This window comes from Hipposideros armiger, unplaced genomic scaffold, assembly GCF_001890085.2.
Source record: "Hipposideros armiger isolate ML-2016 unplaced genomic scaffold, ASM189008v1 scaffold_0, whole genome shotgun sequence".
In the NCBI taxonomy this organism is placed as follows: domain Eukaryota; kingdom Metazoa; phylum Chordata; class Mammalia; order Chiroptera; family Hipposideridae; genus Hipposideros; species Hipposideros armiger.
In genome coordinates this window covers 1,717,245-1,734,655 of record NW_017731350.1, presented here as the reverse complement: position 1 = coordinate 1,734,655, position 17,411 = coordinate 1,717,245, and the positions used below count along the sequence as shown (strand labels likewise).

At 39.8% G+C, this 17,411-nt stretch overlaps 1 protein-coding gene across 1 annotated transcript in view; it reads right to left on the bottom strand.

Moving 5' to 3' along the window:
• RBKS (ribokinase) overlaps nt 1–17,411 on the bottom strand; it is an 80,446-nt gene that overhangs the window by 31,911 nt on the left and 31,124 nt on the right. Inside the window, exons 3-7 of the mRNA XM_019660676.1 lie at nt 16,935–16,998; nt 15,949–16,011; nt 13,110–13,274; nt 5,649–5,740; nt 488–676 (exon numbers count right to left, since the gene is read on the bottom strand). Coding sequence (XP_019516221.1) covers nt 488–676; nt 5,649–5,740; nt 13,110–13,274; nt 15,949–16,011; nt 16,935–16,998 — 573 coding nt within the window. The remainder of the gene's footprint in view (nt 1–487; nt 677–5,648; nt 5,741–13,109; nt 13,275–15,948; nt 16,012–16,934; nt 16,999–17,411) is intronic.

The window sequence follows — 17,411 nt, the reverse complement described above, 5'->3', positions numbered from 1 at the left end:
GTAAAAGTTATTATTGTCTGAAAGTGAGTTCTGCTCACCAGTGCTCCTTGCTATTTCATTCCACACGAAGTTTGTAAAGCCTGGTGATTTGTTTACTGTCTAAAATCTAAGCCGCACGAGGGCAGAGATTTGTCTTGTTTGTCACTGTAGCCCAGCATCTAATATATGACTGGCATATAACAGGTATTCAGTAAATATTTATTGAATGAGTGAATGAATGAATATAGGTAGCACAGATATAATTTTATTGAAACTCCGATTTTGTGGATGAGAACACTGGGGCTCAGAGAGGTTAAGTGATTTGTATAAAGCCCTACAGTGGGTTAGAGAGGGGTTAGGATCCAGCTCTCCTGCCTGCTCGTTGTTTTCTTCTGCCATATCACCTCCTAGGTCCTTTACCTCATGACCCCCAAATTTAAGTGCAGTATCTTAGTAACTAAATGATGATTTCAAGGGCCAAAAATGATTCTGAAAATTTCAAACCTACCGTGGTATCCACAGCCTTGACTTTCTCTGTCGGGATGTACTTTGGAACAGGTTCTGTCTTTGACAGCATCACACATCCTTCAGCGCCTAAGGTGATGATGACAACCTGGCAGCCCCTTTCCAGGAGCACCAGTGCAGCCGTCCCAGCATCTGCAGGGCTGCTGACCGCAAGGCCAGTTAGAATCTCGGTCTGGAAGACACAGAAGTGAGAGGAAACAGCTGAGCAAAGTAACCTGGGTCCACTTCCAGATTAGATTTTTCTAGAAAATATCTCCCTTATTTTACATAACAATCAATGAAATGCAATGGAGAACTCTGACAGATACTGGCCTAGGGGGGGAAAAAAAATAAAGACAGCAAAAACTAGGTATAAAAGACATCTTGGGATAACTGGGGAAATTTGAATGTGGCCTCAATATTAGACAACAGTATAGAATTATTGGGAATTTTCTTGGGTGTGATAATGGTATTGTGGCTCCTCTTAGGAGATACACGCTGAAGTATTTAGGGGTGAGATGTTATGTTATCTGCAGCTTACTATCCAATGATTCAACAAAACCAAAAATACACACAGGGGAGAGGGGAAGCAATACAGCAAAACGTTAGCAACTGTTTAGGTGGAGAGTGCGTGAGTATTCACTGTATTGCTCTTTCAGCTTCTGTGTATGTACGATCATTTTCATAATAAGAGTTAGGGGGAACAAAGAGAATCCTACAAAAGAAAGAGTGGGAGGGGGAGGTAGGAAAGGAAAAAGGAGGGGGCCACTGCCGGTGATTTTGATATAAACCATGCCTGTAAATTTCACATGTAAGGATGTAATTCCTCTATGCCTGTCTTGGGCCCTAATACCTTTCTCATGTTACTAGTTAAAGACACCACCCATTTCTTTTGTTTGTTTGTTTGGTTTTTGCTAGAGAAGATGGATGCAGAGTAGGAGAGGCACTGATGTAGCAGAAAAAGCAATGCCATGACTTTCAGATCTGTACAACTCACTATGTGACTTTTCCCAAGTCACGTATGGTGTGTACAATGAGGGGCTTCCACAGGATCAGCAGTTCTCTCCCAGAATATAAAAAGGTCTCTAGCTGGAGTAGGGGCGAAGGGCTGCAGCCCTGTTTCCTCATCCCCTTGGCACCCCTCCAGCATCTCTGAGGAACCGCTATGGTTCTGAAGTTGAGAAATCACTAGACTAGATGAATTATATGATACTTTTTGACTCAAAGAGTTTATCACCTAACTCTGTCGTTTCTGTATTACAGTTTAACCTTATACCATCTCTTCCTAAAAGTGGGTCTATCCCTCCCTGTGATTGTTCTGAACATGCCCAGATTAACCCTTTTTGTTACCTGTAAATCATCCCAGTGTCTGCTCATTCTGGGCTTCAGTTTTCCCAGCAGCACGGGTTTCATGAACTTGACCACGAGTCATCCCTTCCCATCATTTTTCCAGAGAACCTTTCAGTCTGAGTTGGTTATGCTTTGAGACCATTTCCTTTTTACTTTTTATAAATTTTTCATTGATTTTCATTACTGGGATCACTTATGTCTGTTGAGTTGGTCTATTTTTAGAAACACTGACTTCTTGTGGTTTTTAAAAACCTTTAAAAAACGATGCTTTAATGAAAAATCCTGAACATAAAAGGTAATGCAACAAACACCCATGTACCTGCCACCCACCTTTAACAAACCTGAACATTTTACTTTATTTGCTTCAGATATTTTTTGTCTTTGTCCTTGATTTTATGCAGTTCCATTAAATGTATATTAGTAGAGAGTTATGTGTATTTATCTCATGTGGTACTTTTAATATACTTTTGATCTGAGGACTCATGCCTTTTTTTAGTTCTAGGAAACACCTTGCAGTTTTTCCTCTAGTATTGCTTCTCTTCAGCTCCTTCATTCTCTTCTCTTTCACTCCAGTAAGATGTATGTTGGAGCCTGTCAAGTTATCTTTTATTTCTCTAAATTCCTCTTTAATATTTTTCTTTCTGTGCTATTTTCCAGGTGAATTGAGCTTTCCACTTGTAGGTGAATTGATCAAGGTTTCCTTTCAATTCACGAATTCTTCATTCCAGTCTAATGTTCATCTTTCTAATGAGTGCCCAAAAATAATTTCAATGGCTATTTTTCATTTTCAAGATTTCTAATTGATTGGTTTTCATATTCACATATCCTTGTTTTGATTCTGTTTATCTTTTATAATTGCTTCTCCTTTTTAAATGAATGACAATCTTAATCATACCTAGTTTAAAGTCTTCTGTGCATCATTTTATTATTTGAATTTCTTTCTGTGAAAAGTCATCTTTAGATTGAGTTTGTTGGAAGACCCTTGTGGCACTGCATTTCTTCATTTGCAGGCTTCCGCTGCTTCTGGTGAGTTGATAGTCCTCATGCTTCAGTTCCCACTAGGCTTATCCCAGATTTTCTAGGGTTTTAGTTGCATCCATGGGGCCTCTGAGGCCCTCTAAACCAGGCAATGTGGAGTTCCAGTTGTGGTGTGACTGGTGATGTGGCCAATCCAGTCACTAAGCCAGCAGTTGGCTTGGTGTCCTTCTTGGCCAGAGGCAGTATCTCTGTTCTCCTGTCTCCTCAGGTTGGGAGCCTCATACAGGGGATAGTCTCGGCAGCAGGAATGGAAGCCTCCTCCATCTTTTTTTGTCAGCAGGGGAGCCTGAGCCCAGCATTTCTTGTTTCTAGCAGTGGACACTGCTCCAGGCTCCCACGAGTAGCACATGTTTAGTGCCCATTACCCATAGGAAGCAAACTTCCTCCCACTTCTACCTGCTTCTGGGACTGGAGTACTGCAGACCCAGGACTGACTGCTCTGTGACTCTGTTACATTTCTGATCTGGGGAGTTAATGATTTTGTTTTTGACCTTGTGAGTATCTTTTCCTTATCTCTTTTTATATTTATATATCAATGGTTTGTGTGTGGAACAGAATATCTTAAAGCATGAATTTACATTATTCTGATTAAAAGGCATCCATAAGAATGTTAAGCTTTTAAAGTTTTTCTTTTCTCCATTACATTTTCCAGGTCAATTATATTAAAGACCAGAGTTTGTTCATCTGTTCATTCATTCAATAAGCATTTACTAGGTGCCAACTGTGTGCCAGATACAGTATAACAGATGGTAATTTCCAAAGATAACTGTATTAATATATATATATATATATATATATATATATATATATAATATCATACATGTTCTTTTCATACTGTGACAGTGACAATCATTTATTGAGAGGTGGGTGGGGGGGCAGGGTGGACTTTCCTGCCTTAATCAATAGAATGGGCCAGAAATGATGCTGTGTGACTTCTAAAGCTAAGTCATGAAAGCCAACATGTCTTCTGCCTAGTATCTCTCTCTCTCTCTCTCTCTCTCTCTCTCTCTCTCTCTCTCACTCTCTTTCTCTGGATATTGGATCTTGAAACCCAGCTTCCATATTGTGAGGAAGCCCAGGTCACAAGGAGAGGCCATGTCTAGGTGTTCTGGCCAACCGCCAACAACAGAGAGCAAGTGTGTGAGTGAAGGAGGCTCTAGATCAGCGGTTCTCAACCTGTGGGTTGCGACCCCTTTGGGAGTCGAACGACCCTTTCACAGGGGTCGCCTAAGACCATCAGAAAACAAAAAGATATTTACATTACAACTCACAATAGTAGCAAAATTACAGTTATAGAGTAGCAACGAAAATAATTTTATGGTTGGGGGTCACCACAACATGAGGAACTGTATTAAGGGATCATGGCATTAGGAAGGTTGAGAACCGCTGCTCTAGATGATCCCAGCTCTCAGCCTTTGAGTCTCCCAGGTCGCAGACGTCGTGAAGGAGACACAATCCACGATGTGCCATGTGTCAATTCCTGATGCACAGAATCCATGAAGGATAATAAATAATTACTGTTGTTGTAAAGCTACTAGATTTGGGGGTAATTTGTTATGCAGCAATAGATAACTATACACATAGGGATAGCCACTGGGGATGCAGTGGTGAATAAGACAGATGTCCCTGTCTTCACAGGACTAGTAATTTAATGGGGAAGACACAAGTACTGAACAGGGAACTTGAACTATGATGAGTGTTTGAAGAATAAATACTGTGCTCTGTAAGTATCTAGCAGGGAAATCAAAGCAATTTTGCAGTTGAGGGTATAACCTCTTATTGTGAAATGGTCACTATCTCCTACGATTCCTTTTTCCTAGCACAGAGCCTGGCCATGGTGGTTGCTCAAAAATATTGCATAATGTATTGTGGTTTGTTAAAATTAGTTTCCTTGTGGCAGTCTTCTTTCTTGTTTACTTTATGTTCTGAGAGATGAAATTAACAAAAGGCAGGTCAGGAAATCCTAGAAACCGTCATTCAGTCTTCAAACCCAATGGAAAAGTACTGTTATAGCTCATTAATTACTAACTTTCTCTCTCTGTGTGTTGCATTGTATATCTTGCCTCCCAATATTGGGAGAAAGCTTGGGACTAAAACTGGGCTCAAAAGGGAGAAATATTGAAATTTGCTTCCTAAAATGCTTCACAACGAATGGCACAATATGAATATATTGATAGATATTTTACACAGAGCTGTAAATTATGACCCTCAGATGGACTAAGAGGGTGCTCCCCTAGTGGAGCAGTCCCCAAGGTCTTTCCCATGGCACCAGGGGAGAACCTGTTAGGGTTGCTAGATCAAATACAGGATACCCAGTTAAATTTGCATTTCAGATAAACAACACATAATTTTATAGTATAAGTACATTTAGTATATTACTGATTGTTTATCTGAAATGCAAATTTAACTGGGCACCCTGTATTTTTACTTGCTAAATCTGGCAACTCTCATACTAATTAGTCCAGAGAATATGGAATAATTAAAAAGGAAAACAAAACACCAATAGTGTGAGGGCAGGGAGGCCACCAAAATTAGCTGAAGTTTGATAAGTGCCAGATTATGGGGATGAATGACTCAGGGAATCTTTTTTTTTTTTTTTCCCTAGGACTCACTAGTTTCTTTTTTTCCACAGCCCCCGTCAACTGAAAAATCTGTTTTTACTGGGCCCAAGAATTCACATGCAGTTAAACTGATGTGGTTAGTCTTGCTTCTTTGCCTATCCACTTGCATGGAAGTCTTTGGTTTCTCCTGGAATGAGCAAAGCCTTCCATTCTTACCTCACTTTCATTGCAGCAGAACACATCTGACAGGGCGTAGAACCGGGGATCCAGGTCCGCAGTGGCAGGAGCTGGATTGAACAGTGTTTTCACTACAAAGGAGTGGAAGAGGGATTGAGTGGTTATCATTTTTAATATGGTGCATTTACAGACATTCAGTAAGAGATATCCCCAAGTGCCACCATTTTCCCCATTAGATTAAAAGTCAACTTAGTTATAGATGTAGAAAAGTCTGAAATCTCAATCTCCGTGATAACCTAGTACAACCTTTTTATTTCCATCTGCTCTACATTTCACTTTACAGCGTTTCAGCTTCAAGGGCAAGCATCAATATTTACAACCAAGGTGATTACAAAGTTATGGCAAAGGGCAACAAGAGGATTAAAGAAGATTTGAAATGTTGTGGCATGAAAGGACATGTATGAATGTGAACATTCAGGCTGGTGAACATTTTTGTGGGTTACTTTAAATGCTTAGTTGCAAGGCTAGTTCACAAATCCATTTTCAGGAAAGAAAAAAAAGAGATGACAGAAAAGAAATTATGACTAGCTCAAAATCTTCCTGGTAACACTCATAAGTAGGACGTTCATGTACATATGTATATGTTGAACACCTATGTATGTCTTCCAAATATATCAGAATTATTCATGTGAACTACAGACACACAAAAGCTTGCATTCTTGGCTTCTGTGAGCCATCTAAGAACATAAAGGAAAGACTTAGAAAGGAGGAGAAACTCAATCAGAGGCGGAGAGCTAGCTCAGACGAGGCGACCACAGGAGGAGGGTGGCTGGGGAGAGCAGAAACGGCAAACGAGAACGGCACGGCCAGTACAGTGTCAGAAGGGCATCTCTCAGAGGAGGAAAGTGAGCCTCCAAGAGATGAGGTCACAGTTTAAGGTCATATGCTGGGACCTGGGGAAGCTCAGGCCCTTCCCGGGGTCCTCTAGCTTTAAGTCCAGGGTTTGGTTGTCTCTAAAGTAGTTGCTTGTCTAGGCCAGGGCTCTGTCCACAGCAACACAAGCCTGCAATCCCAATTCAGTATATTTTAAAACAGCCTTTGGTAGGAGGCTCCCCCTTTGTCAAAACACTTCCGTATCCACCAGAGCACCCAACTAGATTGTTTGGTCTCCTTTTCCTCCACCCAGGTCCACTGACTTACGTGTTTAGTAACCCCAATGTACTCTGGACCTACAGAGTAAAATCCTCTAGCTGCAGTTCTCAGACTCTTCCAGAACAGTGGTTCACAAACTTGGCTGCACGTCAGTGTCGCTAGGCGAGCTTAATATAAAATGCATGATTCTGGGCTCCACCTCAAACCCACTGAATCAGAATCTCCTGGGGTAAGGTCAGGGGTGTGCACATTGACAAGTTCTCCAAGTGGCTCTTCCATGGCTGTCTCAGCACTGATCCATTCCACATCCTTGGGGAGATGCTTATCAGCACGTGGCTAAAGGAAACTCCACTGCTTCTCCCTGGGGAGGCAAGGCTAGTTTGCGTCTGCACCTCCGTTGGTCTTAACACTTTCGTTCGGTCAGTGGATCTTGTCCAGTGGTTTACAGGAGAACGCTATTCCCACATTTTCATTATTTTAGAATCCAGAATGTCCACCCATGGAAATTCTATGGTATATTTTTGGCTGCTCGTATTTTTGCACAGGGTTATTGTGTAGCTTAATTTAGAAAATAGATGTAAAAGCCCTGTGTAAACTGTAAAGTGTTGTATGAACGTAAGGGATTATTACTGTTATGATATTGTCCTGTACACGCAGCCTGACAGTCCCGCCTGTCCACCCATCTTTGCCTTCTGCTGGAGTTTGTGGCCTGACAACAATCTCTCTCATTGGTTTTCCCGCTTTTGTGAGGTCTTAGAGATGTCAATTATGCATAAAGGCCTTCACTGCCCAGCATTCTAACACATCCATTTCTTTTTAGGTTTTCAGAACAAATATATTGTTCCCTATTTTCTGCAAGCATCAAATTGGGACACCATTGCTCACCTGTGTGATCCTTCAGTCTGCACACAGCAGCATTTGAGCACAGGTTAGAGCAAGCTACCAGTACAGAACAACAGGATAGAGCCAGTCTTATAAAAGCTCCATTTTATCTCAAAAGATCCCTGACCCAGCAATTCCTTTTCTAAGCCTCTCCTACAGAAATACACAGGCATGCAAAGATGTGGTACAGTGATGTTCATTCAACTCTGTTTGTAACAGAAAAAAACAAAAGGAAACCTAAGCATCAAGCAGAGAGGACTGGTTAAAAAAATGTATGACATATACGTCCAATGGAATACTCTGCTGCTGTTAAAAAGAAGGAAGCAGATCTCTGTTTTGTCACAGAAAGATTTCTATGGCTTATTTATAAGTGAAGAAGGCAGTGTTATAATAAAATCTATAGTATGACCCCCTCTTTTTTTTGAACAAAACAAAACATAACTATTTTTATTTATACACTTATAGAGAAGAGAAAAAAGTCTGAGAGGTTATTCATTAAACTAATAAGTGATTAATTACAAAGGGCTGGTGGGAAAAAAATACAGCCATTCATTACCTGATATACACCATGCAAAGACATCATTCTTAAAACATGTATACTATCTTACATCAGAAACAAGTACACTGTGAATGAAATGGTATCATGTCTGGGTTTTGCTTCAAACTAATCCGAGGTTGCAGTGCGGGGTGGAGAGTAATGAGTTTGGGTGTAGATGAAACAAGATTGGTCACGTGTTGATAACTGTTGAAGCTAAATGGTAGTAAATATGGATTTACCATACTATCCTCTAGATGGCCATATATATTTGAAATTTTCCACAGTAAAAGCAAACTTTAAAGAGACAATTCCATTGGATTTTAAGCAACAATTGCTGGAATGAGGAATTCTACAATTTAACTTGACCATAAATGTTGTATAAAAATCAATCAAATCTTATTTGCTTGTATTTTACCAAGGGAAAGGATTCTTACCAAAGGATTCTTAACTGGACACATAGGCTTAAAATCTGACTAGTAACTAAATTTAGGGGGAAAGTGAGAATGCCATAAAGAAAGGACTCTCGTTGGCTCGTGCTACCATAAATAAGCATAAATACTTTACCAAGATGAAAAAAACCTGAAGAATTAGTACAGTAGATGTAGTTAATCAAAGAAGAATGCAAATTTATAATAGAGAAGATGAGAAATAAATGATGTCATTCTGGAACCAAAACTAGACAGCACAGGCTGTGTCGTGGAGTAAGTTGGAGCCGTGACTGATAGCACCCAACAGTGACTGTCATTCACTGCAACGTAAGGCAGACTAAACTCCTGGATGTCTTCACAGCATGTCCGTGGCTGGCACAATAATGTCAGTGAGGAACTGCTGAGGCCTGGGGGGCAGATGTATAGGCGCAAAGACAGGAACATGAGGCAGAAGCTTTTAATGTCACCCTAGTAAGTAGTTCAGAGACACAGGGGCATAATGACTGAGCAAAGAAACTGGGAAGGTCGGAGTATCCAAAACACTGGCCTGGCAGTTTCTCACGCTAGGGGTTCTTTTCTGTGACTGGAGCAGCAAAAACGTTAAAACCTTGGGCTATTGTGAAAGTCCAGGTGGCCGGTCAAAAAGTTTTGTTTGCCAAGTGGAAAAGGCCTGAAGTGGCTTTCAAAGATATTTTGTATCTTACCTAGAATTTAAGCTTGGCGATTTTACAATCTCAATTATTTATAATTGTTCCTGTAATGTTCCATTTGCTTTGAAATGGATATAAAGACCAGAACCAACATGTATAATCTCATCACAGGCAGATGCAGCGCCAGTTCTCCTGTGGGCCGGCCTCACAGCGCTGTGACGGAGTGGAGGGGGCTCTGCAGGGCTGCAGTCATTTCTGATGTGGCATGTGCTGTCTCTTTAAAATCATTTTGGTACAGACAGCAAGAGAGTCCCAAGACAGGACATACAAAGATGAAGGTGTCTTTGTCCTCTGTATTTTAGCAACTAACATATAATCTAGTTATACAGTGTATTTAACTCAATACTAGTTAAGTAGTAGATAAGGGAGCTGTATTAATAAACCCAAAGATGGTGATGATGATGGATGATGATTTTAACATTTTTCTTGTAAATAGGATAATGCTGATTAGCATATATGCAGCCTCGGGGGGGGGGGCAATGGGCAGGACACTTGGTGCGCAGCAGATCTTCAGGCTTTGCCTGCTCTGCTCTGTGATCAGTCCATTCACACCTCGTCACCGTAAAGAGCTGTGAGTGCTCTCAGCCCAATTCTCTTCTTTCACAGAAGAAACTGAGGCACAGAGCAAGGAACTGACTCACTTGCCTGATACCCACCCCCATATGCTTAGGGATTGATTCAGAATTCAAAGCCATGCCTCATGACTCCCAAACCAGTGCTCCTTCCCTTGTACTATTCTCACCTGAGAATGAAGTTGCATTAAATTCACACACACACACACACACACACACACACACACACACACACACACACTCCCTCCCTCACTGCCTTTTGGTATAGGATCTAACCTGTGTCTGGCTGGTAACTGCCAAATGCGGACCAGCTGAGTTTTGGACAGAGGATCACGCGGGAATGTGCTTAGAGGAGCATGTGTGTGTGTATTCAGTGGGGTAGGTGGGAGCCATACCGCTGAAAACACTCTAGGGCAGCGGTTCTCAACCTGTGGGTCGCGACCCCTTTGGGGGTCGAACCACCCTTTCATAGGGGTCGCCTAAGACCATCGGAAAACAAAAAGGTATTTACATTATGATTCATAACAGTAGCAAAATTACAGTTATAGAGTAGCAACGAAAATAATTTTATGGTTGGGGGTCACCACAACATGAGGAACTGTATTAAGGGGTCGCGGCATTAGGAAGGTTGAGAACCGCTGCTCTAGGGTCTCTTCTCTGTGACTTGAGCAGCAAAACACTCAAAGCTTAGGCTCCATGTTGGACAGTGTTACCATTCATGGGTTTTACTTTCCTGGAGATACTCTTCATAAAGGCTTGGTTACTAGCAATCAATGGGATGCTGAAGTTCCTTTATAACTTGGGTCTTGGACTCTGAAATCCTGGTTTCTACACTGACTAAAAGTATGACCTTGGTTGAGCAAATTACTTAAGCTCTGCAAATCTCAGTCTTCTCACCTTTAATCTGGGAGAATAATGTCTGCCATGTTTGTTATAAGGTTCTTCTGGGGCTCAGATATATATGAAAGTGTTTTCTAAGCTGTAAAGTACATACAGATGCAAGGTATTATTATACTTTTAGTATTAGTGTAGAAGGTCATGCAGACTTACTACTTAGGCATGCTGGCTCTTCATAAAAATGTGAAGTAGGCTAAGTGGTCTCCAGCCCACCATTACCTAACCCCCTTTCTGGTGCCCCTGGTCCTCAGCTCCTCAACTGGAAGAACTGCCTGGCAGGTGATGAGGAAGCATTTTTGGGCCCCACCCAAAGGAGAGCCCGAGGTCAGGCTGCCTGTCCATCTGGATCACTCTAGCCTCACCTGTGAAAGGTTGGCTCCTCAACTGTGGTTGCTGTACCTTTCTCTCCTCCACAAGCGGGGTAGGTAACAGGTAACTAGACTAGGACAGAGGAAACAGTGATCTCTGAGAAGCAAGGGAGAGTAGGAAAAAAAAGAGAAGTTACACGAGACTATGCTTTGATTTCTCAAAGGAAAGACAGGAGCATGAATGAAGTGGTACGTTGTGTTCACACTGCGGGTCAGATGGGGGCAGTGCAGACAGTGCTTACCATAAGCGTTAGACTTGATCTGTCACATGCTGAGAAACGTATCCAATGGGTTTGGGCTCAGAGTGCTTTCTGACAGCTTCGAGTCCATTAAAAATACAGTCAATGTCAGTGAGAATTTGCCATGGCATGTTGTTTTGCCACGAGGAAAATTTGTTACATCACGACATACATTTAAAAATTCTCCACAAATCATTTCCATAATGTATTTTCCATTTATTGCTAAGTAGTAGAACACTGCCCACTTTGGGAGAAGTCACTTATACAAACACAAACACAGACACATACACACTCTTACTGCTCTTTTTCTTAGTTTTGTATCTTGATGAAAAAGTTTCATCTGGAAAACTCAATGTGCTTCTCTGTGTTCTTAACATAAATCACAGAACTATTACTGTAATATCAAGATGAAGCCATGGTCATAGAGTGGCTAGTTTTTATTTTTATTTATTTTTTATTTTTTGACCAAATGGTGCTGAGATCAGGATATTATCCAAATTTTAATCTAAAGAGGGAAGAAAATTGGGGTTTACTGTGACATTCTATACCAGCTTGGCATCCTATTTTATTTTGTTCCATTGTTAGAACACTTCTGTAGGGAAGTATTTCTATATGCATTTAATGGATAAGGCTCAGAAAAAGCAGATAATTCTGCAAAGACTACAAAGCTAACAGCGATCAGAAATGAGCTTCTCACTCAGAAGATGCTGTCCCCACTGGTCAATGGAAAAAAGCAACAAACTAAAAGAAACTATTCGGATTTTTAAAAGTCTGTTATTTGCTGGGGGTGGGAAAGGGGGAGTGGGTGGGAGAACAGATGAATCAAAATTAGCCGAGGGTTGATAATTGTTGAAGTTGGAAAATGCTGCCTGCTTTTGCTTGTTTTTCTTTTTAAATAATTTAAGTATAGTTGGTATACAGTATTATATTAATTATATTATTTTCAGGTGTACAATATCATGATTCGACATTTTTATACCTTACAGTGTGATCACCCCACTAATTCTAGTAATCATCTAGTAGTCACCATGCAAACTTATCACAATATTGTTGACTATATTCCCCTTCCCCTCTGGTAACCATCCCTTTGGTCTTGGTTTCTATGAATCCGTTCTTGTTTTGTTTTGTGTGTCCGTTTGTTTCATTTGTTTAGATTCTGTCTGCTTTTGTATGTTTGAAAATTTCCAAAATCAAAGGTCAAACAAAACAAACGAAAGAGCTGCTTAAAGGACGTTGACAGCATAGAAAACATTACATATAAATAATCTTTTGTCGTTTGTAGAAGAGATGATCAAGTGTTGCAAAAAGGAGAAAGAGCTAATCTTCAGTTCCTAGAGCTGTTTATCACAATGTACCCGGGCAGTGATTATAACATGATGTGCAGTCTCTGCTTCTCAGAATGGAAATTGTTCTACTACCTAGAGCTTATCAGGGACCACCGGCTGATTGAGAGATTCTAGTTACCACTTGTATTATTTCTGCTAACTAGAGTGGAGATTTATATCATGGGACAGCAGTAATGCTACTCATGTTATTTTAACCCTATTAGTAAGGTTTTCTAACATTATCAAGAAGTAGAGGAAGAGAGTGGGTCTCACAGATGGGAGAACAAATATTTTACTAGAGCAAAAGCGTTGCTTTGCTGAAAAGGTTAACTTTAATTAAGACAGTGATAAAAGCTTTTAGAGAAAGAATGACAAATATGTAAAATTACCTCCACTGCTGTGAGCCATTGTTAGGGCCTCCAGAGAAGTGGCTGGAGGTATTTCTAGCTGGCAGATCATGACTTTGGCTCTTCTAATGGCATGGGCGGCTTTCCTCAGGTCTTCGGTATTCAGCAGTAAGTTGGCTCCAGCCACTATAACGATGCTATTCTGGCCTATAAAGGAGTTTTACATATTTATATTGAAATAAAGTCAAGCCAAGCAATGATATTCTGCAGTGTTACAATCACTCTGTCAAAGTCTTGATATAAAATGTGTTGTAAGTATTAACTTTAATATTTCTAGGCCATTCAGGTTAAATTTCACATTCCTAATGTATCTTCTTTTACCATATCTCTGTAAGATTCAGTGTTCTCATCATTTTGAGCAAAATCTAAAAATGATTTCCCTTATCAATATTCTTTGTTTTTCAATATTCTTATATACAAAGAATATTAGCTGAGAAATGATATATAATATACTTAAAATTTTTCTTTTCTGGGAAATGGATGGTACAATGTATGTGGTAAAGATTCTTAATCCTAAATGACAGATGTCATAATGAGTATAAACAGGGATAAACTTGCTTAATGCTAAAAACTAATGCTCTGTAGTCTGCAGTCAGTTCAAGGTGTGCTCTAGGGCATTCTGAAAAGTGACTGTGTAAATCAAAACACAATTTATAATACTAATGATGGAAAATTGTACTGAATAACTTAAGGTAGAGAGAAGAATTCTTTGGCTTTGACTGTACCAGATCAAACAGAAGCAGGACTGCAGAATCTTATGCACTCATCACTCGGACCCCCTCTCGACATCACCACCTAAATGCGGGAGGTGTGGTGGTGATTTTATCTGTCAGATGAACTCTCCAGAGCTGTGGTGTCCAATGACAGTCCTGAACACAAGCCACATGTGACTATTGAACCCTGACATGTGTCTACTCTAACTCGAGATGTGCTTTACTTGTACAATACATAGCAGATTTCACACACCGAGTAGAAAGAAAAGAAGGTAAGACAGCATTAATTTTTAAGAACTTTTTGATTACACGTTGAAAGGATAATATTTTGGACAAACTCAGTTAAGTGAATATGTGAAGATGAATTTTACCTGTTTCTGTTTACTTTTTAAAATGTGGCAGATGGAAAAGTTAAAGTTATGTACGTGGCTTGGATTATATTTCTATTGGACGGTACTGATCTAGAGGGATGAGTTGCAGTCATTTTTTTTTGTGCCCCAGGCTGCTAGTGCTGCTCTTGTATAGACATGACCTAAAATTACCTCTGAACACCGAGCTCAGGCAGGCCTATCTTCTTACCACAGATGTGTTTGTTGGTCACAAGAAGGCCTTAATAGAGTGGGGATGGTTCAGTGTAAACCCAACCTCGGTACTGGAAAAATTCAAAGTCCCCACACACTGAAAGACAGCATACCTCCTTCGCCTTCCCCTTCAGTGACCTCATTCTCTCTGCTCGAGTCAGCTGCTGCTTCTGTGTTGCTGACTCCCAAATCTAAATTTCTGGCCTGGCCTTGGCTGATGAGCCACAAGCCCAAGACACAGCTGTCTGGTGGTCAGTGCCATGTGGCTAGCTCGTTCATGTCTCAACTTCAACTTGTCAAAGCTGAACTCCTCACGTTACCTTGCTACCCACTCCTTCATTTAATGGAGCTGACTGTCAGCTCCCTGGGTATTTGTGTTAGCTCTTCTACGACAATCTTGAGGGCATTGCCATACACTATAAACCAAAGTCCACCATAATGGGCACTCATTACACAGTATTAAATTATATGTTTGCGTGAACATGCAGTATTTTGTACAGAGATAAGGAAGAAACAGACCTCGAAGATATCCCTAGAACATAAAAAAGAGGTGTAAGGCAGGGAATGAGCTGCTGTTGGCAGCAATAATTACGGGGTAGCTTAAAATAATGAACACAGACTATTGTTAGAATAAAAACTTGTATCTACTGTCTTTAAGTGGAATACATTTTTGTTGTTGTTATTGCAACTTTGGGATCGCTAGCATAGAGCTAAAAATACTGTATCTTCTGAGAGAAGTGATCTTGTGAAACTGCATAACAAGTTAAAGACATGTTGTGACAAATCTGAATTTAACACAATGCTCGCTGACTGCCCATAATGCACTAGGTTCTGTCCTAGTGGCCCCATGAAATGCTTGGTCCTTCTGAATATTAATTCTGATTTAAAAAATCTTATGTAGGTATTTTTTACACTTCCAATAATTGGCAGAAATTATGACAACTTTACTTGAGGGTGAAGGGCAGTTACTGTTTCAAAGATAAATGTTTCAATTATTGCAAGGCCTTGTGACAGACTTAGTTGTATATATAGACTTTTGAGATTTGATTGCTATTTAAAGAGCAGACAAAATTGAACACTAACGATAAGTTAGAAGTAATTAGTTGCTGCCATTTGCTCCGTAAATAGTCTATAAATATGATTCATCAACTTTCTTTTGCACCTATCTATTTACATTTATTTACCTAGTGTAACTGAAATGACAGATGAATACTTTACTGCTCTTAGAGACAAATATCAATTCTGCATTCAGATAAAGGGTAACGGGATGTTACAGGAGATAAATATTATTTTGAGACAACTAAATGCTATATGTATTGGGTGGACAATTTTATATTTGAATGATCAACTTGGGAAGTATAAACAAAGGGAAACTTTTATATTTAGATTGGAAAGAGCACACTTTAGGCCTTGGAGTGCTGGGTATGGTAACATATCCATTGGATTAGGGTAAAAATTGATGTTTCTGCTCTAGTTCTGGAAATGAACTGTTTTATGAACTGACGCTCCAATATGCAAAACATATACCTTCTTTATTAACAATTATAGAAGCAGTTCCTGTAGCAGCCTCTGCAGTCTGATATGCAAATTCTAAAAGAAAAAACAAATTACAATCACATATATACAGCCTGGCATGGATAATTTACTTTAACAATTTCAATGCACCACTAATCCTTAGAAAACTTTTTAACCTTTAACCATCTGGAGTGATAAAAAAGAAATAAGTAGCTCGTGCTAATTTATACTCATCACGTATACAATAAGGAAAATATGTCTTTACACTTAGTGGCACCTTTTCTCTACATTAGTAACAACCCAGCAAGCCACTCCCGCTTCCAGTTTCCCCCAATTATTCATAGTTGTATCATGCATTGTACATATGCATTTTCCAACACCACCATATTTCTTCAGTGAAAGAAAAGGCAGACTTGAGATGAAAGACCGATTTTATAGGTCAAACCTATAAAATGAACCTGTTTGGTTGTTTTCATTCTCATAAGCCTTGCTTCTCATGAAGAATTATGGCCTGGTGTGTAAGTGGAAATGCTGATGAGGCAGCCTTTGGTGAAAACCTCCATTTTAGTCCCGGCTCTGGTGCCAACGAGCTGTGTGCTCTTGGACAAATTCAGAGCCTCTTTGGCCTTCGGTTTTCTCTGTTGTGAAATGACAGTATCAGCCTCAGTAGCTTCTAAGATTGTTTCCAGCTATGATACTCAATGACTTTTCTTAAAATATCTTTTGTGGATATAGCACCTGTTTTCTCTTGTCATTTGCTTTTGAAACGTTTCCATGAGATGAAGGTTTGTAACCTCCTATTGTTTTATTCCCATCTGGAAGAATGTACGTGGAAGATGAACCATAGGCTATTCAAGCAAGGCTAGACAAAGCTGAGCATAAAAATTCTCTGGCCACCAGGGGAGGATCTAATAATTCTATTCTACATTCAGCTTTTCTTGTAATCAGATCGTAGAAGCATGTTATAAAAGCCAACGTTAAAAGAGATGAAATTTTACCTGTAGAAATACCATTCTGTTTTAAGTTTTCTATGTAATCATTGCCAAAAGAACCTTTGCCAACCTGTACCAAAGAAATGATGAACATTAGCTCTTTTACATTTAGTAAAATGCTACAATGTAATAGTTTTTAGAATACTTAACATTTTAAGAGGGCAGATCTGCACAGTACTTTATAAACATTAACTAATTAATCTTCTTAATGGAAGTTGCTAGACTTGGTTTTAGCCCAAAGAATTGTTATATATTAATGTCCCACTTAAAGTCTGACTAAAATGTGAAGCACTTAATACTTGTCACAAGTTCTATAGGTTCATTCTCATTTTTGATCTGTTCACATGGACAGTCCCACTGACCAGAGGAGTCCACCATCACCAATCTGCAATATTTATGAAGAATCTCAGTTGTTTGTACTTCATTGTAAATGACAGCATCTTTGTAATGACTTGTCTGGTGGTTTAGAATCTTACCGTCTCT